General features: G+C 36.5%; 1 protein-coding gene across 2 annotated transcripts in view; it reads left to right on the forward strand.

The window, feature by feature from the left end:
* VAMP4 (vesicle associated membrane protein 4) overlaps window positions 1–24040 on the forward strand; it is a 43571-nt gene that overhangs the window by 505 nt on the left and 19026 nt on the right. The window contains exons 2-4 of one of the 2 annotated variants that reach the window (XM_032291694.1): window positions 3107–3222; window positions 12582–12628; window positions 18184–18234. In XM_032291694.1, the coding sequence (XP_032147585.1) occupies window positions 3157–3222; window positions 12582–12628; window positions 18184–18234 (164 nt within the window). In that variant the 5' untranslated portion in view covers window positions 3107–3156. Of the gene's footprint in view, window positions 1–3102; window positions 3223–12581; window positions 12629–18183; window positions 18235–24040 lie in introns of those variants that run through there. The other variant, XM_032291695.1, reaches the window with a different exon arrangement.

Here is a 24040-nt window from a genome sequence, read left to right on the forward strand (position 1 = left end):
AATGCCAGGGAGTACCATGGGGCAGGAAGGGCCAACGTTAGGAGCAGATACTTCGAGGGACGTGGCCTGGTGCGACAGATTGGGTGTTGGGGGGTGAGCAGAGCTGCCTGGAATTGTGTATTTAAAGGGCTCAGGAGAAAGAGCGCCAACCCTGCTGTGTTTATAATGACCAGAAGGTGGAGGTGAATCGTTACACTTGACAGGTTTTGCGAATAGCATCTCTGGTCTGTGTCCATCCAAGTCACTTTATTCCTATGAAACTGCATCGAGCAAGACGCTGATGACAGACAAGGAAGAGGAGTTAAAAAGGGAATGGAGGCTGGGGAAAGGAGAGCCTCTGCCCAGATTCAAAGCTATTGACTAAATAACGTACTGCTTACAAAAATTCATACATAAACGTTTAAGTATATGCTGATGCATAAGAAGCATACAGTGATGTGACTGTTTAAGTGAATTGTATAGTGGTGGTCTATCCTCAGTGTGGAAGTACATGATGGCTCGCTTATTTACGTGTATACCTAGTCACAAACACCTGAATTCACATGTCTTTTTGTAGGAGAAATCTTAAGCAGACTATATCCTAGTCTCCTTTCTGAGCATGATTTACTTCTACTAGTTGGATACCCGTATCATCAGATACTAATAAATAATCAGTTGCAAATAACATCAGATTTCATCAAGTAGCTAATTAATCTGTCTACTGCTTTGTGGATGGGTTTTCTATTTGTTGGACATGGTTTCTTGGGATTAAGGGACCTGAATATGGGGTTTGCTCATCCTTAAGGTTGTAGTTTTACTATATGTCTCATAAACGCATTATGTAAGTCTGCCTGTTGTTTGCTTTGGGATGTTGAGGCAGCCGCTTTGCATGGGGTTAAAATATAAATACAGATGTAGTTAAAAGCACAAGTTCTTCAGTAATTTGCTTGGTCATCTGTTTTTTCCATGCATTCTGTTACATTTCTGCATAAATGAATTATTCTGAAATCAAAGTATGAGGAATAAAAGGGCCAGATGTATGTGACAGAAATACCGTGGAACCAAGAACTCAAGAGCTGTTAGGCAGCAAGAGTTTGTTTTTTGTTACTAGTGAATAATTTCTGATTTGGAAGCATTTCTTATCAAATAAAAGTGTTTGTGTCCATTTGTTTTGACAAGCAGCTAACTTAAAATATTACTTTTATTTGGCTTAGGAAACCAGACTTTGGGATTATTCTTTCTGATGTCTAATTTTACGTAATTTAAAGGCCTAAATGTTTCTTCTTGTGGGGAAGGAAACAGGACTATTGGGTTGTTACTGGGAAATGGGTCGCTCTAGAACAGAATTCTGTAAACCTGATGGCCAACTAATTGAACAAATAATTAAAACTGATAATGCATTGCCATTGATTGATTTAGGCCTGTATCTCTGCCATTTCAATGAGGATAGCGACTAACATTATCGTTACTAAACTTTAGTTTTCTGCTAGTTTCTTAGTGCCTACTTCAAAGAAGCATCATAAAGACTAAAAGAAAATGCATGTGTATCACAGAGCACAGTGCCTAGCATATAGTAAAACCTTCAGTATTTACGAGCTATCCTTAATTGCTGGGTATTCATCTACCATCTAGTACAAAATACTGAAAATTCATTATTTGCATAGAACAACTTTTTCTTTAAAAAATTTTAATATGTTGCATATGCAAGCATTTGCCTAGAAAGTCACAATGCATATTAGCATGTAAGAGGATTTGAGTCATTCTGTAGTAAGAAAAACTAGCTTTGTTTAATCCAGTTGTTTTGATGAAAGAAAAACTGAGTTTCTCTTATTCTCTCTCAACACGGAATACTCCTCTGACCCCAAAAAGATTTCTCCTCATGAGCAAGTAGGCAATTCTGCATCAGATTCTCCAGCTGGGTGTCCTCTAATCAATTGGTACTATATACTTAGAGATAGCATCAGATTCTGCAGGTTGAGGGCTTAATCTTGCAAGATTCCTCCCCACTTCAGGTGCCAATCACAAGTTCCAGGTGTTTTTACCTGTGTTTCCAGTAACTGACTGGCTATAAATCAGAGTTCTGAAAATTCCTTCCTTGTGTTCAATTTATTTGCTAGAATGGTTCACAGAATTCAGAGAAACACTTTATTTACTGGTTTATTATAAAGGATATTACAAAAAATAGAGATCAACAGCCAGTTGGAAGAAATGCATAGGGCAGGGGGTACAGAGCTTCCGTGCCCTCTCCAAGTGTGCCACCATCCAGGAACCCTCTACTTGTTCAGTTATCAGGAAGCCCTCTGAACCCTGTCCTTTTTGGGTTTTATGGAGTCTTCATTAGTAGGCATGATCGATTACATTATTGGCCATTGGAAATCAGTTCAACCTTGAGGCCCCCTCCCTTCCCAGGAAGCTAGCAGGTGGGACTGAAAAGTCCCAGTCTTCTAATCATGCCTAGGTTTTTCTGTGACCAGCCTCCATCTTGAATCTGTCTAGGGGCTAAGCTACCAGTCATCTTATTAGCATACACAGGACACATCACTGCAGGGATTCCGAGGATATGTCAGGAAATGGGGATTAAGACCAAATATATATATTTTATAAATCACAATATTACCAAACTTACCCCTTTTAATGGAGCATCAATGGGACATTATAGTTCGCAGAATATTTTTGCATGTATTATCTGATTTGACCATCCCAACTCTGTGCAGAAGCCTGAAAATCACTATTTTACACATGAGGAAACCAAATCATTGCTTAGGCAACCAACTAAAAGTGAGAGAAATAGACATGTTCTCCTGTCTTCTGATTCCAACTTTAAATTGCTCACTGAGACATCTTCCTTCTATTCTCTGCTCTTTCATTTTATAAAAACCATAAGTCTCATATCTTACACATGTTCTCTTAGGGCAGTTACATCCATTTTATCACAGTTTTAACTATTTCTTACGTATTGAGGTCTAGCAGGGAGCCCCCAGTCACTGAAGTGGAATAACTGAGAAGGGAAGAATTAAAATCAGAAAAATGAGGGAGTCCCCATCATACAGGGTCTTGTATACTGTTTTAAGTACTTTAGCTTATACCCCGAAGTCTCAAATCTGATGAAATTTATTTTCCCTTTAAGGCGGTGACCATTCTGCTGGGAAGTGAAAAGTATTTTACAAGGAAAAAAATATGCCTCCCAAGTTTAAGCGCCACCTCAATGATGATGATGTCACAGGTTCTGTGAAAAGTGAAAGGGTAAGTTCAGAATCTTAAGCTTTAAAAACAAAAGATTCAAAATGTTTTCATTCACTCTGTAAATAATAGAAAAAAAGCAGCTGGGTGTGGTTGCTCTTGCCTACAATCACAGCACTTGGGATGCTGAGGCAGTGTAGCTTGAGTCCAGAAGTTTGAGACCATCTTGGACAACATAGGGAAACCCCATCTCTGCGAAAATTTTTTAAAAATTAGTGGGGCATGGTAGCACGTGCCTGTGGTTCCAGCTATTCGAGAGGCTAAGGCAGGAGGATCACCTGAGCCTGGGAGGTAAAGGCTGTGGTGGACTGTGATCCAACCTGGGTAACAAAGTAAGACCCTGTCTCAAAAATTAATAATAACAGAAAAAATCTAAAGCTTATGACTATATTCTAATCATATTTGTTTTCTTCATAGTAAATGTATTAAAAAACATGTCATTTAGATTGGTGACACAACTGAATTCAGAGTTCTACTTTATTATAGATCAAATCATTCTCATAGCTTTTTTCTAGTTTTTGAAAGGGAGTTTTATACGAATACACAATGTCTTACTAAGAACTTTGAGGTTGAATATATTTGGAATTTTTCAGATTTTAGAAAGTTAAGAACATTATGTAACAGCATTTTTGGGGCCTGGACCAGTGCCTCCAAAAATATTAATATTTCTCTTTAAGTCTATATTTAGTTATATCTAACTGTGTAAATAAAATGTATAAATAAACTAGCTAACATCAATTCAGGTCAGATTTTCCACCAAAACCTTTGGAATTTAGAAGCTTTTAGATTTTGGAATTGCAAATAAAGGTCACGAGACCTATAATCATCTTATGTTCCAGAGTATCTTTCATATAATGCTTCAATTTCTAGTTTATTCCAGAACATTCTGTACAAATATATATATAAATCTAGAAATTATGCAGCATTCTGGAAGACATTTTATATGAATGTTGTAGGCAATTACTTTTCAAATGAGTACTCAATACATATTTATTGGGGAGAAGAATTTGCATTCTTATCTTTTTTAATGCACCATTCTGAAGCCCTCCTTCCTTCCCTTCTTGTCTTGATTCATTCAGCAAATATTTATTGTCCACCTACTATGTGCTAGGCACTGGGCTAAAAATTGGAAGACACAGTCTGTGCCCTTGCAAAGCTTTTAGTCTATTTTACATGCTCTTTTTGGACAACCTCAGAACTTCATATTATCCACGCTATCCACCATCTTATGACTTAGAAGTTTTTTTTAGCTCAATGCAGAAAACATTTTTCTTCCCCAGATTCTAACCCTTTGTACAGGTTTTTGGGTTTTGCGTGTTTTTGGTGGTTTGTTTTTATTTTTTGAGACCAAGATCTTGCTCTGTCACTGAGGCTGGAGTGCAGTGGTGCAATCACGCCTCACTGCAGCCTCCACCTTTTGGGCTCAAGCTGTCCTCTCACCCCCGCCTCCCGGGTAGCAAAGACTACAGGTGTCTGATACCACACCTGGCTAGTTTTTGTTTTTCTTGTAGAGATGGGGTTTTGCTGGTCTCAAATTCCTGAGTTCAAGTGACCTACCTGCCTTGGCCTCCCAAAGTGCTGGGATTACAGACGTTTGACACTGGGCTCAGCCTGTTTGTTTGTTTGTTTTTTAAATGAGGAATAGAATCCACCAATAGACTAATTGCTAGCAAGCTTTTAAAAATGAACTTTAAGGAGTCACCAATGATTTCATGTTGCCAAATCCAATTATTCTTTCTTTGCCATAATTTCAACTACCAGCATTTAGTGCAGTTTCAACAATTTTGGTTACCTATCTTTGCCTCCACACCATGGTGAACTCTTAGTGTCTGCTCGAACTATTTCTCCATGTAAGGAATTGAGAAATGCCTTGAGGAAATAAACCAAATCTGTTTGAATTGGGAAGGCTCTGGCAGAGAGAAGACAGAGGATGATCAGGGATTGAGAAATCACTCACAGGGATAATCCAGGGTCTCTTTTTTTTTTAAGTTTTTTTAAATTTTTGGGGGGGCCCTCTAATATCTTTCAAGATAAACCTTCAAGCAAAAATGATTCAGAAAATTTGACATATCTGTGCTGGAATTCCATACACTGAAGATTTACTATCAAAAGCATGTCTTGGCCGGGCATGGTAGCTAACGCCTGTAACACTTTGGGCCGAAGTGGGCAGATCACTTGAGGTCAGAAGATTGAGACCATCCTGGCCAACATGGTGAAACCCCGTCTCTATCAAAAATACAAAAATTAGCCGGGTGTGGTGGCACACGCCTGTAATCCCAGCTACTTGGGAGGCTGAGACAGGAGAATCACTTGAACTCAGGAGGCAGAGGTTGCAGTGAGCTAAGATTGCGCCATTGCACTCCAGCCTGGGTGACAGAGTGAGACTCCTTCTCAAAAAGAAAAACAAAGCATGTCTTTACAAAGCAGAAGATTTGGAGAAATACTAAACCTGTTCAGAGAATAAATGTCAATTTGTTAAATGATAGCAAGTGTGAACCTATATAAGAACTCAGTGTAAAACAACACAGACTTAATGTGCATCCAGCACAAGCTGACAAAAGACTCCTGATGAATATTCAGTGATCAGTGTGCACAAAGCATGCTGAAATATTTTTTAAATGATCAGTTAGAATAATCTGAGCCTCTTTCGCATTGCCCCAAGGAAATATTTAGTCACTTATCCAGAGATGCTTGCAAAGCATTAATATCCTGGAAGCTGATCAATAAATGCTCACAGTTGATTGACTGATATCCGAGATATGTGAGGTAAATACCTCAGTCCTGGACAGAGAGCCTCTAAGTCACACCTGCCTTTTTGTGAGATGAGGAATGAAGTATGGAAATATATGTAGTAAAATTATCTCTCTGAACTTCTGTGTAATTCATACAATCTATGTTAACTTTGAAAAATGTATGTAAAGCGGAGAAGGTTGTGGCCAAATTCAGTGTATAGTATACAAGAGAATATTAATTAATAATTTTTAATCGATAACAAATCTCATTTTAAAGTTTTATTTTTGCATGATTTTGAACTTAAACGATTCATGTTTCATAAGCTCTGCATTTCTTTCTCACAGTCACTGCTAAACATAACTTTTTTGTTCACTTAATGGAATCATTGCTAAGGACATAGTCACTTGAATACTATTGCTTTTTAAAAATCAAGTCCAGGCGTGATATACCAGTATCACAGTCTCATGGCACATTGGTCATAATCCTGAGAAAATATTGACACAACTATTATTTTTAGATATTAAATGCCACTTTAATACTTGTGGAAATCAGGCTAAATAGTACATAAAGCCCATCCTGTTAACAAGGTCAGGAACAATTACTTCAAGAAAAACAGTAATAAACCTTAAATTAAAAAGTAATACAAATAAATAAGCTTTATGAATATATTTTTAAATTTTAAATGTACTCTCAGTAACTTCCACTGCTGAGACTGTAATTTTATCACTTTTTCCTTATATTCTTCATTGATTACTACTGTAAATTATTTGAAAAAAAAAAATTTACCAGACACTAGAACTGAACAAAATTGACTGTTTAAATAGAGATCCACTTTTAAATGTTTATTATATTATGACGTTTGATAACTGATTGGTTCAAATAATATGTAAGTTACTTTTAAAACCTTTTAAAAGTTTTGATCCTCTTTCCTATTATACTTTTTTTGGTAATAGCTTTATTGAGATATAAGTCACATATCATACAATTCACCCATTTAAAGTTTACAATTCAGAGAGTTTTATTATATTCACAGAGTTGTGCAACAATCAGTACAATCAATCTTAGGACATTTTCATCAGCCCAAAAATCAATCTTAGGACATTTTCATCAGCCCATTTTCATCAGCTGTACCCTTTTGCAGTTATCCCCCATTTGCCTTTATCCTCTCAGCCTCCAAGCAACTGCAGACCTATAGATTTGTCTGTTCTGGACATTTTATATAAATGGAATCATATAACATAAAGCCTTTTATCTTCATTCCTTTTTTTTTTTTTTTTGGTCCAGAGGGGACAAAGTCTCACTGTCACCCATCCTGGAGTGCAGTGGCGCAATCTCGGCTCACTGCAATCTCCCTCTCCCAGGTTCAAGCGATTCTCCTGCCTCACCCTTCTGAGTAGCTGGGATTACAGGCATCTGCCACCATACCCAGCTAATTGTTGTATTTTTAGTAGAGACAAAGTTTCACCATGTTGGCCAGGCTAGTCTCGAACTCCTCTCCTGACATCAGGTGATTCGCCCACTGCAGCCTCCCAAAGTGCTGGGATTATAGGCATGAGCCACCGCACCCAGCCTTTACTCTTTTTTGTTGCTAGATAACATTCCCTTAAATTGACATAATACATTTGGTTTATCCATTTATCAGTTCATAGATATTTGGATTTTTTTCTACCTTTGGCTATTTTGAATACTGCTATTGTGAATATTAGCACAGAAGTTTTTCTTTGAACATGCTTTTATTTCTCTCGGGTATAATCTAAATTGCTGAGTATTGTAGTAACTCTATGTTCAGCCTTCTGAAGAACTGCCCAGCTGTTTTCCAAAGTGGTTGTACAATTTTTACATTCTCACCAGCAATGTATGAGGGCTTCGGTTTCTCCACATCCTCACGAACACTTATCTGCCTAGTGGGTATGAAATTATTTTCTCATTGTGTCCTATTATTCTTTTTTGACACTGCATCCCTATTATTCAATGAATGTATGAAAAGGCATTGGTTTTTATGTGTGTTTCTCAGTGTACAATTATAGTAAACATACCTTATTTTTAGTGTCGTTATCCACTAAACCAAATAAATTATTACTGTTATCATTATTTTGAGGCAGGATCTGGCTCTGTCACCCAGGCTGGAATGCAGTGGCATGATCATGACTCACTGCAGCCTCCTCCTGGGCTCAAGCAATCCTCACATCTCAGCCTCCCAAGTAGCCTGTACCACAGGCATACACCACCATGCCTCCTTCTTCTTCTTCTTCTTCTTCTTCTTCTTCTTATTATTATTATTATTATTATTATTGGTAGAAACAGGGTTTTGCCATGTTGCCTAGCCTGGTCTCAAACTCTGGGACTCAAGTGATCCTCCCTCCTCATCTTCCCAAAGTGCTGGGATTACAGGCATGAGCCACCATGCCCAGCTGTAAACTAAATAAACTATAAATGTAATGCTTGTCTGTTACTTGTTAGCTAAAATATTACTCAACAAATATTTATTTTAAAAATGACCTAATGCATTTTCTTGAATATTATTGGTTTTTAACATTTTCATGTGGTTATTGACCATGTCTTCTCTTGGGAATTATGTATTCCTATTCTTTGTTTTTCTATAATGTCTTTTTTCTTACTAGTTTGTCAAAGCTTTTGATATAATACAGACATCAGGTCTTTTGTCTTAAAGTGTATTGCAGATGTTTTCTCCCTAGTCTCTCGCTTGTTTTTTCACCTTGTTTTTGATGTCTTATGTTGAAGTTTTAAATTTTTATATAATCAAATATGCTAATCTTTTTCTTTCAGATTTCTAGAGTTGTGTGTTGTTTAGGAATAACTTACCCCTCTTAAGAGTTAACTATTAAGAGTTAAATATTTATTTTATATTTTGAATCTTTGTGATTTCATAACAAAATATATCTAAGGTTCCGTTTTCCTTTAAGTACTGCTGTGACCATACTCTGCAGATTTTGACCTGTGATCTTCTCAGTGTCTTTCATTTCAAAATAGTCTAATCACCTTTTATTTACATTTACATAAGAGTTCATAAGAAGAGTGTTCTTGTTTTTTATGAGGTTTTTTTGCAACAGTGTCTCTTTCTGTCACCCAGGTTGAAGTATAGTGGCATGATCATAGCTCACTGTAACCTCAAATTCCTGGGCTCAAAAGATCCTCCCCTCTCAGCCTCCTGAACAGCTAAGACTATAGGCATGAGACACCATGCCTGGCTAATTTTTTTTTTTTTTTTTTTTTTTTTGTAGAGACAGGGTCTTGCTATGTTGCCCAGGCTGAAATTGAACTGGGCTCAGGCAATCCACCAACCTTGGCTTCCCAAAGCGCTGGGATTATAGGTGTGAGCCATTGCACCCAGCTGAGAAGAGTATTTTAAAACTTGCTTTTGTTATTTGTTTTAATTTCCATTGCATTATGGTCAGAGAACATGATGTGTAATTTCTATTTTTTGGAATTTATTAAATTTCCTTTATGGCTTACCCATAAAGGAAAATAAAATTTGTTGTTTAGTTTCAGAGTTCTGGATACTTTTTGTATTTGGTTTCTCCATCTCTGAAGGGTATATTAAATCTTCCCTATGATTTTGATGTACCTGTTTCTTATAATTTGAGCAGCTTTTGTTTTAGATATTTTAATCTGTATTATTAGGTATATAAACATTCATTGCTATTAAATCTTCTTGATGGATTGTACATTTATTTTATCATTGGAAAATCAACTTACTTGATTTTTTTAATGCTTTGTCCTAAAATTCCTCTTTATATTGCTAACTGTAACATTCTTTTTGTTAGAATTTGCTGAGATATCTTTTCTACCCCCTTTCTCTTTATCCTTTATTTGATGTTTGTTTTAGGTGAATCTCTTGTAAATAGATATTGGCTAGAATTTTTTTGAACCCTAATCACATACGGTTTTTGTTATTAAATAGGGACATTCCAACCAGTCACATTTATTGTGAATAACTAATACACTTGGACTTTGTCTGTGCTAGCCAGTTAGTCCTGCCAGCAATGAATGCTCTTCACCCTGATCTTTGGCTGGCTCTTTGTTATTTGGATCTCAGCTTAAATTTCACCTCTTCAGAGTGATTTTTTATGACAGACTAATCTCAGGTAGTCACCTCATTGCTTTCTGTCCCATTACTGTTTTAATTCTCTGCGTAGCATTTGTCACAATCCTGTTTTTCTGAGAGCTCAGACTTTGCCTGTTTTGTTCAAAACTGGTGCTTAGTACTTAGTGCACGTAGAAGCACATAAAAGATGTTCAAAAATACTTGTTAAATGAATATTGAATACATCCTTCTTTTTTTATTCTTTAGTATATGTCATATACATTGATTAGATATAGTGATATTCATTATATTTCCTATATTTTCCTTCCTTTCCCTTATGCCTTCTCTTATGCTAGATTGATTATTTTTACTCATCTCCCTCCTTGATATTCAGATATTTTACTCCCTTCCTCCCTCCTTCCTTCCCTCTTTTGTTATTACCTTTATATTTTAATGGTAATGTAAATCTGTGTTCTCTGTCAACATACCAAGAACTAAGCTGCTTCCATTATTTTACTTTTTAATTCTAGTACTGTTTCCCCTTGCTCCATTCCACTCCTCATCAAGATGAGTATGTTGGCAATGCTTTCACTTCCTCACTTCACTCTCCCACTCCCAGCTTCTGGGCTTTGTGGGAGAAATTTTAGATTCTTTTTAAGCTTTTCTTTATGATATGTAGTCTTTTTTCAAAAGCTTTAACTTATCATTTACAGTCACATTATTGTCAACTATTTAGATTTGACCACACATTGTGTTAGATTTATTGATTGTATCTACCTCAGTCTTAAAATCTTTGTTTTGAGTTTCTTTTTGGCCAGTGAAATTCCTTGAGGAATTTCCTCAGAAAGAGTAGTGTATTAATTTCTCATTGCTGCTGTTACGAATTACCACAGACTTAAAACAACAGAAATTTATTGTCTTATAGTTCTGGAGACCAGAAGTCTAACATGAGCTTATGGGGCTAAAATCAAGGTGCCAGTAGGGCTGTGTTCCTTCTGGAGGCCTTGGGGAAGAAACTGTTTTCTTGCTTTTCCTAGCTCCTAGAGGCTTCCTGTGTCTTCAGAACCATCAATGTAATATCCCTCTTCCTCTCACCCTCCCTTTTCCCTCTCCCCCTCCCTTTTCCCTCTCCTCCTCCCTTTTCCCTCTCCCCCTCCCTTTTCCTTTTCCCCCTCCCTTTTCCCTCTCCCCCTCCCCCTCCCTTCCCTTCCCCCCACCTCTGCATTTGGCCCATATGAATAATTCACAATGATCTTACCCTCTCAAGATCTGTAATCCCATCTGCAAAGTCCCTTTTACCATGCAAGGTAACGTGGTCACAGGTTTTGCTGATTATATAAGCCAGGCATGGTGGCAGGCCCTGTACTTCCAGCCACTTGGGAGGCTAAAGTAGGAGAAGCTCTTGAACCCAGGAGGCAGAGTTGCAGTGAGCTGAGATCTTGCCACTGCACTCCAGCCTGGGCAACAGAAACCCTGTCTCAAACAAAACCAAAAAAAAAGGTTTTGATGATTAGAACATGTACATCTTTGGGGAGCCATTATTCTGCTTACAACAAGTGGTACCATTTGATCATCCCTAATCTGAAAATCCAAAATGCTCCCAAATCTGAAACTTTTTAAGTACCAATATGCTGCCACAATGGAAAATTCCACACCTGACCTCATGTGATGGGTTGTAGTCAAAACTTTGTTTCATGCACAAAGGTATTTAAAAATATTGTGCAAAATTCCCTCAGGCTATGTATGTAAGATATATTTGAAATTGAAGGTCTTTATGAAGCATAATGAATTTTGTGTTGAGACTTTGGTCCCATACCCAAGATGTTTCCTTATATATATGCGAATATTCTAAAATCCAGAATTTGAAATACTTCCAGTCTCAAGCATTTGGGATAAGGGATTCTCAACTTGTATAGTGTTTGAGTTCTTGTGTGTCTGAAAAGGTCTGGGTGTTGCTCTTCTTTAGCCTCCTTTTGGGCTTTATGTCTTCCCTTTTAGGGGTGAAGGTGAGCTGTCCTCATTTTAAGGAAAATTGTTGTATGTTGTAAAAGTCTACAGTTGTTTTTGTTTGGAAGTTCAAATTTGTTTAGGGGACTGTTTGTGAATAGAGTAGCTAGAAAGTAGAACATGCCAATTTTTAAGCCCTTCTTCTCAGCTCCAAACTATCCCTCTATGCTCTTCTCTGATCCTACAATTGGAATCCACAAACTACATTTCTTCTTTCCACCTGGCTCCCTGTTAGGTTCTGCCAATAGACAGACACTGGAAGTCAGAAGGAAGGAGAAGGGACTTGTTCCCTCCTGTTTACCCGCAGTTCCTCACTCCAATACCAGATTCAGTGACCTTTCTACCTTTTTTAGTCAGTTATAGGATTCTAGAATTACGAGCATTTTCTTTGCAAAGTTTGTAAATGTTGTCTCACTTCTTTTTGCTTCCAGTGAAGGATATGTAATTATTTTCCCTTCTTTATGGACATTTGGTATTAAGAAATTTCACTAGTATAGAACTTATTTCATTACTTCTCTGTGATATTTTATAAGCCCTCTGAATCTGAAAACTCAAGTATTTTTCTTTTTTTTGACAGAGAAATCTTTTGGAAGATGATTCAGATGAAGAAGAGGACTTTTTTCTGTAAGTTTTTTTTTTTTTTTTACATCTTTATTAGGGTGTAATTGACAATAAATGCATATATCTAAAGTATACAGTATGCATTTTGGCAGACATACAGTAGTCTCCCTTTAGTTCCCCCTTATACAGGTGAGATGCATTCCAAGATCCCCCTGTGGATGTGTGAAACCACAGAGAGTAGCAAACCTTATATATTTATGTTTTTTTCCTGTACATACATACCTGTCATAAAGTTTGATTTATAAGTTAGGCACATAAGAGATTAACAGCAATAGCTAATAATAAAAATAGAACACATTTAACAATATACTATAATAAAGCTTTTATATATGGTCTCTCTGGCTGTCTCTTAAAATATCATACTATATTCACCCTTCTTGTGATGATGTGAAATAATAAAATGCTTGCATGATGAGATGAAGTGAGGTGAAGGGTGTAGACACTGCAACGTAACGTTAGGTACTATTGACCTCTGACGATATGTCAGAAAGCGAATCATCTTTTTTAGTTGGTCTTGGATCATGAAGCCAAGAAGATGATAACTACATCTTCTTGGGGTGGGTAGCATATACAGCATGGATACGCAGGACAAAGGGAGGATGATTCACATTTTAAGTGGGACAAAGTGAGGCAATGTGAGGTTTCATCATGCTACTCAGAATGGTGCACAATTTAAAACTTGTTTTAAATTGTTTATTGAATTTTTTATTTCTGGAATTTTCCATTTAATATTTTCAGACCACAGTTGACCATGGGTGACTGAAACTGTGGAAAGCAAAACTGTGGGTGAGGGGGAGCTTACTGTACTGTATACCTGTGATATCATCACCAGAATCAAATAATGAACCCCCTATTGCCCTGAAAGTTTCCTCATAACCCTTGGTAATCTACTGCTTTCCCAGTCCCTAGGCCACCAGTGGTGATCTGCTTTCTGTCACTGTACTTTGTATTTTTTTTTTTTAATTTTTTTTATGAATGAAATCATGCAGTATGCCCCATTTTTAAAAGCTGGCTTTAGTCAGTGTGGTGTTTGAGATTCATCCATGTGTTAATAGTTGGGTTTTAAAATTTTCTGGGTAGTATTCCACTTTATGAATGCTGCAGTTCATTTATGCATTCACTTGTGTGTGGATTTTTGGGTTGTTCCTACTTTTTGGCTCTTACATATAAACCTGTGTGCAGGTTTTTGTTTGGATACATGATTTATTTCTCTTGGAAAGTCAGGAGGGACAACATTATTGTGAGAGTTTTCTCTGGGGATTGATGTAGAGGGATATATGCCTGAGATGAAACATTTACCTCTTACTTTGTTAAGATAGTGTGGCTTTTCTTGTAGAGGCTGGGATTTTTTTTTTTTTTTCTCAACATGAAAACATTTTATAAAAGTTAATGGAAACCTGGCCAGGCACAGTGGCTCATGCCTGTAATCCCAGCACTTTGGCAGGCCGAGGCAGGTAGATCACCTGAGGTCAGGAGTTTGAGACCAGCCTGGCCAACACAGTGAACCATCTCTACTGAAAATGCAAAAATTCCCCAGGCATGGTGGTGTGCACCTGTAATCCCAGCTACTCGAGAGGCTAAGGCAGGAGAATCACTTGAACCCGAGAGGCGGAGGTTGCAGTAAACTGAGATCGTGCCACTGCACTTTAGCCTGTTGTGCCACCGTACAACAGAGCAAGACTCCATCTAAAATAATGGGAAAAAAAATGCTTACAAGATAGATAGCAGCAAATCCAGTAATAGAAAATAGCATCATTTTTGGCAGAATGCCAGATAATGTGGGGAGATAATTTTCTGTGGGTGACAAGATTTCCATAGAGTCACAAAACAAATTGCCTACAATGCTACTTGTAGTGAAAAGCTTTAGACTAGAGCAATGACTACCCCTCAGAAAGGAACTCAGGTTTTTTAATTGTTTGCTGATTGATTTACTGACTGACTGAGACAGGGTCCACTATGTTGGCCAGGATGGTCTTGAACTCCTGACCTCAAGTAATTCTCCTGCTTCAACTCCCCCACCAGAGTAACTAAAATTAATAGCACAAGCCTCTACACCCAGGAACTCAATATTGAAAAGAAGGCCAGATGCTTTGGGTAAATAAATGGTTACCTGAATGTAAGTTAGTTACCCTTGTGAGAAACACTAACTCTTTGAACCAACAATTTACCACTGGAGGTCAATTCCCAAATAATGCTGTATACCTTCCAAAGGGCCTGACAACCAAACCAGCACACCTGTTTAAAATGCAGCTTCCAGCCACTGTGCTGCTGTGTGTTAAAGGGAGACACCAAGTAAAGTTCTTGAAATAATTTTTAAAAATTGACATGCATGTTCATAGTAGCAGTATTCACAACATCCAAAAGGCAGAAACAACCCAAATTTTCATCAACAGAAGAATGAATAAAATGTGGACTATACATAATTGGAATTTATTCAACCCTACAAAGTTTGGAAGGAAATTCTGAAATATTCTAAAACATAGATGAACCTTAAAGACTTTATGCTAAATGAAAGAAGCCAGTCATAAAAGGAAAAATATTGCATGATTCCACTTACACAGGTACCTGGAGTAGTCAAATTCATAGACACACAAAATAGAATGGTGTTTGCCGGGGCCTTCAAGGAGAGGGGAATGGTGAGTTAGACAGTTTCAGTTTTGCAAGATGAAAAAGTTCTCGTGATGAATGGTGATGATGGTTCATTAAGTGAATTACTTAATGCCACAGAACTGTATGCATAAAAATGGTTAAAATAGTAAATTTTATGTTATATGTATTTACCACAGTAAAAATTTATTGACCCTATATGCGTGGCTCTGTTTCTGGACTCTATGTGTCTTTCTTACATCAGTACCACAGTAATCACTATCTTAAGTACTGCAACTTTATAGTAAGTTGTGAGGTAGTGTAGTGTATATCCTTAAACTTTGCACTACCTTTTCAAAGTTCTTTTGGCTATTGGAGGCTCTAAGCATTTTCATATAAAGTTTAGAATCATCTTGTCAGTTTCTACAAAAAGCCTGCTAGAATTTTGGTTGGGATTATATTGAACCTATAAATCAATTTGGGGATAATTAACGTCTTAACAATATTTGGTTTTCTGACCCATTAATGGCATATCTTTTTATTTATTTGGATACTTAATTTCTCTCAAAAGTATTTTGTAGTTTTCAATGTCTAGTAGTTGCATTTTTTCTTTGTCAAATTGATCCTTAAGTATTTAATAATTCCTGATGCTACTAAAAATGACATTTCAAGTGGTGTTTCACAATTTTAAAATGTTGTATTCATTGCTAGTATAAATATTATTTTTGTAAATTCACCTTGTATTCTACAATCTTGCTAAACCCACTTCGTAGTTTTGGTAGTATTCTTACAGATTGTATTGGATTTTTTACATGAACAATTATGCTTTCTGCAAATAAAGTTTTATTTCCTCCTCATCTATATGTTTGCTTTTTATTTCTTTTTCTTGCCTTACTGGTCTGACTAGAACATCCAGTAAAATATTGAGTACAGGTGGTGAGAGAGAATGTCCTTGCTTTGTTCCTGATCTCCCTTAGGGGAAGCATTCATTCTTTCATACTAGGTTTAATTTTCATTGCATGTTGTTATTGTTGTTATTTGTAGCTTTATCTGGTTGAGGAAGTTTCCTTCTATTCCTGGTTTGTGAAGAGTTTTTATCATTAGTTGATGTTGGATTTTATCAAGCATTTATTTTATATCTATTGAGATGATCATATGGTTTTTCTTTTTTTTGTCTGTGTGGTGAATTATATTGATTGAAATTTTAAACCAGCGTTGCATTCCTGTTATAAACCGTACTTGGTCATCATGTATTATTCATTTAAAACATTTTTGAAATCAGTTTGTTAAGAATTTTTACATCTGTGTTCATTAGAGGCATTGGTTAGTTGATAGTTATGTCTTTTTCTTGTGTCTTTACCTGGTTTTTGTGGTAGATTCTTATGGGCCCCAGATAATGAGTTAGGAAAGTTATGTCTTTTTTAGTTTTCCAGAAGAGTTTGCATACAATTCATATTTTTTCTTTATTAAATGTTTGGTAGAATTCACTACTGAACAAATCTACTCCTGGAATTTTCTTTGGGGGATTTTTTTTTTAAATAATTTTTGACCCACAGAAGAGTTGCATAGATAGTATAGAGAGTTCCTATTTATCTTTCACTTAGTTTCTGTTAATAAATCTTACATAACCATGGTACATTTGTCTGTAGTGATGTTCCCTCTTCCATTCCTATTACTAATTTATAGGATCATAAAATAGGATTTACAATTTTTTTCTCTCTTTTTTCCTGATCATTCTGGCTAGAAGTTTATCAAGTTTTAATTTTCAAAGAACCAGCTTTTGATTTTGTATTTTTCTATAAGTATTTTGAAGTCCCATTACTTGACAGATGAAACAGACATAGCTGCTGCTTTTTTTTTAAAACCTACCGTGCAGATAATTTTAATTCATTAATTTTCAGATTATATTTTACTTTATAACTACCTCACTTAGACTGCTTTTCCTTGTTTTTCAGTTGACCGGTTCTTGTAAGTTCTTGCCTACTTTTTAGGAATGGTCTCTGGCTCAGAATATTAGTTTTCTCTATGAAATTCAATGTTTAATGTCATTTTGGAATGGAATACTGTTCCAATATTCTGAGGCTTAGTTGGAGTTTTAAAGATTTTAAGGAAAAAGCTTAGAGGAACTAAGGCAAGATGATATATTCACACTTATACATTATATTAAATAAGTTCCAGTAAACAGTTTTTTTCTAAAAATTTTTTATCAATTACTCTTTTGTTCACCTCCTTTAGAAATTGCTGTATGTCCTGAAATTTAAGAACCTAGTTTCTTTTGCTTTTGTAGTTTATATCTTATACTCTATCTCCAGAAGAATCATAATTACTTTAAATATCCAAATGTTTTCAAGAACATTAAAATGGATTGGTAAGATGTGATATACACTCAACTACAATAAGGAGATAATAATTTGAGTAATGTTAATTTTTTTAAATTTCTTGCATTTCCCTTTTGCTGTGTTGATAAGTTTAAGATGAGTAATCAAAAATACTTAAAAACTGTTAGTGTTTTGAATGAATTTTTCGCTCTATCCATTTTTGTCAATCAGCATTTCACTTTGTAGTTTCCTCATTTCATTATATCCACATTCAAAGTGAATTGCGCTTTTAGTTCTACAATTGACCATAAAGATATTAATTTTCATTGGCAGTTAAGTAGTTAGGATATTTCAGAGTTTAATGATCAGAACAAATTCTGTATTAGTTTGTTATATAAGATAATATAAACCTTAATTTCTCTGAAAGTTTTAACATTCAGAAGAATTAGCTTAACTATGGCTAGAAGTAAGTACCAATGAAGTAAAGACATGATTACCTATTAACTCAGTTTCACCAGTATCAGTAAAATGTGGTCCCTTATAAATGACTGATTCATGTTTAGAGTTCAGTATTTGTATATACTTTCTATCTTTTGTTTGCCTTGTTTTAATGCTATCACCACTAACATGTACTTGGTATGTACTTGTTTGCAGAAGGGGACCATCTGGACCGAGATTTGGACCTAGAAATGATAAAATTAAGCAGTAAGTTTTGTTCATTTGTTTAAATAATTAGCATGTTTCTATGTAGACTAGAGACTGGTGAACTGCAGCCTGTGAGACAAATCTGGCTGCGGCCTGTTTTTGTAAATAACGTTTTATTGGACATAGCCATGCCCATTTGTTTTCATATTATTGATAGGTACTTTCAAGCTACAATAGCAAAGTTGAGTAGTTGGGACAAAGCTATGGCAGATTTTATGGCTCACAAAAATCTAAAATATCTGCTAAGTGTCTGGTTCTTTACAGAAAAAAGTTGTTGACCCCGATGAAGACTAAATACAACTGCTGGGTTATAAAAACCTAATTCATCTTATTTTATATACTAAATATAACTGCTGGTTTATAAAATCCAAAGTCTTTTTATTTTCTCAGAATTACAGCTAAGGAAATGCAGGATTGTTGGTTTTTTTTGATTGCCTATGTCAAATCCATTTATTTAGCATAGTATAAAGGTCTATTTTTGTTTTAAAATTATTCCTATTTTCAGAATGATAATAAAGGTAATATAATTTGTTGATGTACAGCATGTTTTTATCTACTTCCAGAATTTTTTCATATCTCTTATCATAATCCATATATTGATCTAAGTTTTATGGCTAATTAATTTGTGGCTTAAAACCTTTGCTGTGTATACTATTTGGTGATAGATGATAGGGATATGGTGCTATAATGAATATGTCTAATGTTGAAAAGATAAGAGTACTGACAGGAGAGGATAAGGAATGGACAGAGCAGTGAGTCATTTGAGGAAGGCTCTGGAACTGACCAAGCTATGAATACCAACTGGGGAAGGTGAATTGCATGGCTCAGGTTCAAGACCTAAGGAGGGATAATAGTCACTATCCTAATCCTGGTTATAGATGGCACACTGTGGGAAGGGTTCTATAATGGAGTACCTAGTTATTGGTGAGATACTTGTGCTTTATTTAGGTAGCTGTTGGTGTGAAGAAATATTTCCATACTTAGCCTAATTCTAACTAATGGATTTTGAGATATGGAACCAAACAACCAACAAATGATTACAAGTACTAGACTGGGTGTATTAGTTTTCTATTGCCGTGTAACAAATTACCATGAATTTGGCAGCTTAAAACAAGACACATTTATCATCTCACAGTTTCCTTGGGTCAGGAGTTCAGGCATTTCTTAGGTGGGTCTTTTACTCAGGTCTAACAAGATGGCAGTCAGTGTTTCACCAGGTATGACCAACTCAGATAGTTATCAGAATTTATTTTCTGCAGCTATAGATTTCATGATGCTTGCTTCTTCAAGGCCAGTAGAAGAGAGAATCTGTACTGTTTCAAGTCTCTGATTTGACTAGAGATATAACAAGCCACTTTTAGATGCAAGCTATCACTTGCATAGTAAAAGGAAGAGTAGCCAAAGTTAGTAGCTCTCAGGGTCATTGTCTTGCATACCAAAAATAATGATACAGCTGGGTGCAGCGTTTCACACCTATAATCCTAGTACTTTGGGATTCTCCTTTAAATGAGGATTGCATGAAGCCAAAAGTTTTGAGAGCAGCCTAAGCAGCAAAATGAGACCCCTTTCTCTTAAAAAAAAAAAAAAAAAAAAAAAGACGGGAGGGCGGGTAGCGTGCGCCAATGGCTGCAGTACAAATTGTGGAGATACCCTATTGCAAGCAAAGGAGCTATTTCTAGACTATGGTTTTTATAGTCTTCAGATGTAGTCTGCAGAAAGTTTATACCTCATCAGAACCTGGGAGGTGATAAACTGTCTTATGATAGTCTCATAAGGGAAACAGGGAGGTGGATGGAAGAAGGCCTCATGAGCCACTCATTCTCATGTTCTCAGGGAGATCACAAGCATTCTACCAATACTTAAATTAGCTGTAGTTCAAGCCTGTATGGCATGTGTGTATGCCAGTGTGTAATGTCTGAGCCATTCTCCTGCACTGAGCCAGAGTGGCTTTTGTATCCACTCATGTTCTCTCATACCTAAGCTGTCACTGGAGAAGAGGGCTCCACTGATGACACACCTATTTTTTTTGTCCTGCCAGTATGCTTTCTTACCTGTCTGATATCCTTCTGAAGAGTGAACCTAATAAGGATTGTTGCCGATTGGGGTCTTTTGATTTTCCAGCTGAATCCCCAAACCACCACCAGTTTTACAGAATAGGCATTAAAGAATATATGTCTATGTTAGTAAATGCGAAACACACATGAATTTGTATGTGTATACTTATGCATTAAACTATTAATATAGTAACTTTGGTGATCACAGAATTTTAGAATAGTAAGGGATTGTTAAGTATAGTGTTTCTTACTCTAGAGCTGAAAGCTTGCTGGATTTAGTTAGAAGAAGGTCATTGATAAAGCATGCAAATTAAACCTTGACGAATGCTTATCTAAGCAGGGCATGACTCCCCAGTGTGCCCAAGATGGAGGAGCACAACTTGCCACAGAACTCAGCCAAAGACAAATCTGTGGCATTACTTTGGTACCCAAAACTGCTAACACTGGTCAGTTTCTTTAGTTAAGCTGTTATTACCACTTAATTTATAACATTTCTATACAGAGTATTTCCTACTGCATAGATTAGTAACATCGTTGCTTTCTTTGAACTTGATTGAACACAGTTATTAATGTTGATAACAGATTAATTCTACAAAAACCTGACATCACTTCCTAAGAAAGACTTTTCTTGAGGAAAATTTTTAAATATTCACATGACTACATAAAATTTATGTTTCTCTTTGGAATGTTTCCTTTGCTTTTTAAATTTTGTTTTGTTTATAAAGAGAGTTTATTCAAGCATAAAGTATAAGGATGGACCACCTGGAAATACCAGCTCCAAAGGAATGAAATTTGTGTTCCAAAGTAGGGAAGATTTCATTTATATAAGTAGACAGGAATTTTTAGCAGGATTACATTTCTTTTGCTTTTAAATTAAATAATAGCATTATAAATGCCACTCTAGTGAATTGTAGACATTCTGTGTTAGGGGTAGGGAATCTCCTAACTATAGCCTTGGTCAGACCAGCTTAACTTTTATAAGATTCTCTCCTTCAACTCCCACCCCAGGGAATGTTCCACGGTATAACAGCAATATAAATATATATATATATATATATATATATATATATATATAGTTGCAAAAATTCAGCCCAACTTTAAAACTTCTTTTGTCGGCAGTACCTTAAAAGACCAGAAGATGGGGATATTAACTATGAAAATAAATATTTTCTTTCAGGAGTTTTTTTGTTTTTGAAAGAGACCTTGCTCTGTCACCCAGGTTGGAATGCAGTGGCACAGTAACAGCCTACTGCAGCCCGAAACTCCTGGGCTCAGGTGATCTTCCACCTCAGCTCCGGAGTAACTGGAAACTTCAGGCATGCACCACCATGCTCAGCTAATTTTTTATAGAGACAGGGTTTCCCTCTGTTGCCCAGACCGGTCTCAAACTCCAGGGCTCAAGGGATCCTCCGACCTCAGCCTCCCAAAGTTCTAGGATTACAGACATGAGCCACTGCACCTGGCCAATATTTTCTTTATAAAATAAGGAGTGTATATTGCAAAGCATGAACTTTTTTCTTAACCAAAGAGTACCGACATTTATCAAGTATGTGCTATGTGTTAGGCACTATGCTAAGTGTTTGAAAAACATTATCACATTTAATTCTCACAAATAAGGTAGAGATTATCATCTTCATTTTAAAGGTGAGAAAATAGGAGGCTAAAATAGGCTTGCAAGGCGAATTCCAAAGTCACATAAGTAGTAAGTGATACAGTTGTATTGCAAACCCAGGTCTGTCTGAATATGGAACCCAGGGGCTCAACACTATAGCATACAGCTTCTCTGTTGGTAATTGGAATAGAGCCATTTCAGGAACACAGGTGCTGTCAGACTCTTAAGAGGATTTAAAACAGTATTGAAAATGTCTTTTCCTCATTATGTTCTTTCTCATGTCTTTTATTCTCTCATGTGAATCGCCTTTAACTGGCCATGATATAAAATCTCCACTCTTCCTTTGCAAACTTGCTCTTCCTTTGAGTTCTTACTTTATTATTTTAGTTAATAGCCATCATCTACTACCACTTAGTTGCTCAAATTATAAATCTAAGCATTATCTACTCTTTTTTTTCCAAATTCCTTCACCCACATCCAGTTAATCTCCTAGTTCTTAAAATATTACCTCCAAGAGGTAAAATACATATATTTCCTTATCCTAGAACTTCCTCACCATTCACCACCTCCTTTACTCTGCCTAATTAACTCTTGGCTCCTCAAAATTCAGCACAGGAGTCTTGATGTCATCTCTGGTCCAGGATTAATTCATCTAGGCTACATGACTGATACTATGGGCTTCCTTCTATTATATCCCTTAACACATGGTAGTATAATCATGAATATAAGTTTTCCCTACTGGAGTATAGTCTTTCTAAATATCAGGCTCGTAACCTTCACATTGGTAACCTTGATGAATAGCATAATAATAACTTTTTTTTTTTTTTTCTTAGAGACAGGGTCTCACTCTGTCACCCAGGCTAGAGTGCAGTGGTACGATCTCAGCTTACTGCATCTTCCACCTCAGGAGGTTCCTCCCACCTCAGCTTCCTGAGTAGCTGAGACTATAGGCACGCACCACCATGCTTGGCTAATTTTTGTATTTTTTTTTTAATTTTTTTTATTGCATTTTAGGTTTGGGGGTACATGTGAAGAACATGCAAGATTGTTGCATAGGTACACACATGGCAGTGTGATTTGCTGCCTTCCTCCCCTTCACCTATATCTGGCATTTCTCCCCATGCTCTCTCTCCCCACCCCCCCGTCCCTCCCCCATTTCCCCCCAACAGACCCCAGTGTGTAGTGTTCCCCTCCCTGTGTCCATGTGTTCTCATTGTTCAACACCCGCCTATGAGTGAGAACATGCGGTGTTTGATTTTCTGCTTTTGTGTCAGTTTGCTAAGAATGATGGTTTCCAGGTTCATCCATGTCCTTACAAAGGACATGAACTCATCATTTTTGATGGCTGCACAATATTCCAGGGTGTATATGTACCACATTTTCCCTGTCCAGTCTGTCATTGATGGGCATTTGGGTTGGTTCCAGGTCTTTGTTATTGTAAACAGTGCTGCAGTGAACATTTGTGTGCATGTGTCCTCATAGTAGAACGATTTATAATCCTTTGGATATATGCCCAGTAATGGGATTGCTGGGTCAAATGGAATTTCTATTTCTAGGTCCTTAAGGAATCGCCACACTGTCTTCCACAATGGTTGAACTAATTTACACCCTCACCAACAGTGTAAAAGTGTTCCTATTTCTCCACATCCTCTCTAGCATCTGTTGGCTCCAGATTTTTTAATGATCGCCATTCTAACTGGCATGAGATGGTATCTCAATGTAGTTTTCATTTGCATTTCTCTAATGACCAGTGATGATGAGCGTTTTTTCATATGTTTGTTGGCCTCACGTATGTCTTCTTTTGTAAAATGTCTGTTCATATACTTCGCCCACTTTTGAAGGGGCTTGTTTTTTTTCTTGTAGATCTGTTTTAGTTCTTTGTAAATTCTGGATATCAGCCCTTTGTCAGATGGGTAGACTGCAAAAATTTTTTCCCATTCTGTTGGTTGCCGATTCACTCTAATGACTGTTTCTTTTGCTGTGCAGAAGCTGTGGAGTTTGATTAGGTCCCATTTGTCTATTTTGGCTTTTGTTGCCAATGCTTTTGGTGTTTTGGTCATGAAGTCCTTGCCTACGCCTAGGTCCTGAATGGTTTTGCCTAAATTTTCTTCTAGGGTTTTTTTTTTTTTTTTTTTTTTTT

The sequence above is a fragment of the Sapajus apella genome, unplaced genomic scaffold (assembly GCF_009761245.1).
Source record: "Sapajus apella isolate SASKATOON/1434 unplaced genomic scaffold, GSC_monkey_1.0 scaffold25, whole genome shotgun sequence".
Classification (NCBI taxonomy): Eukaryota; Metazoa; Chordata; class Mammalia; order Primates; family Cebidae; genus Sapajus; species Sapajus apella.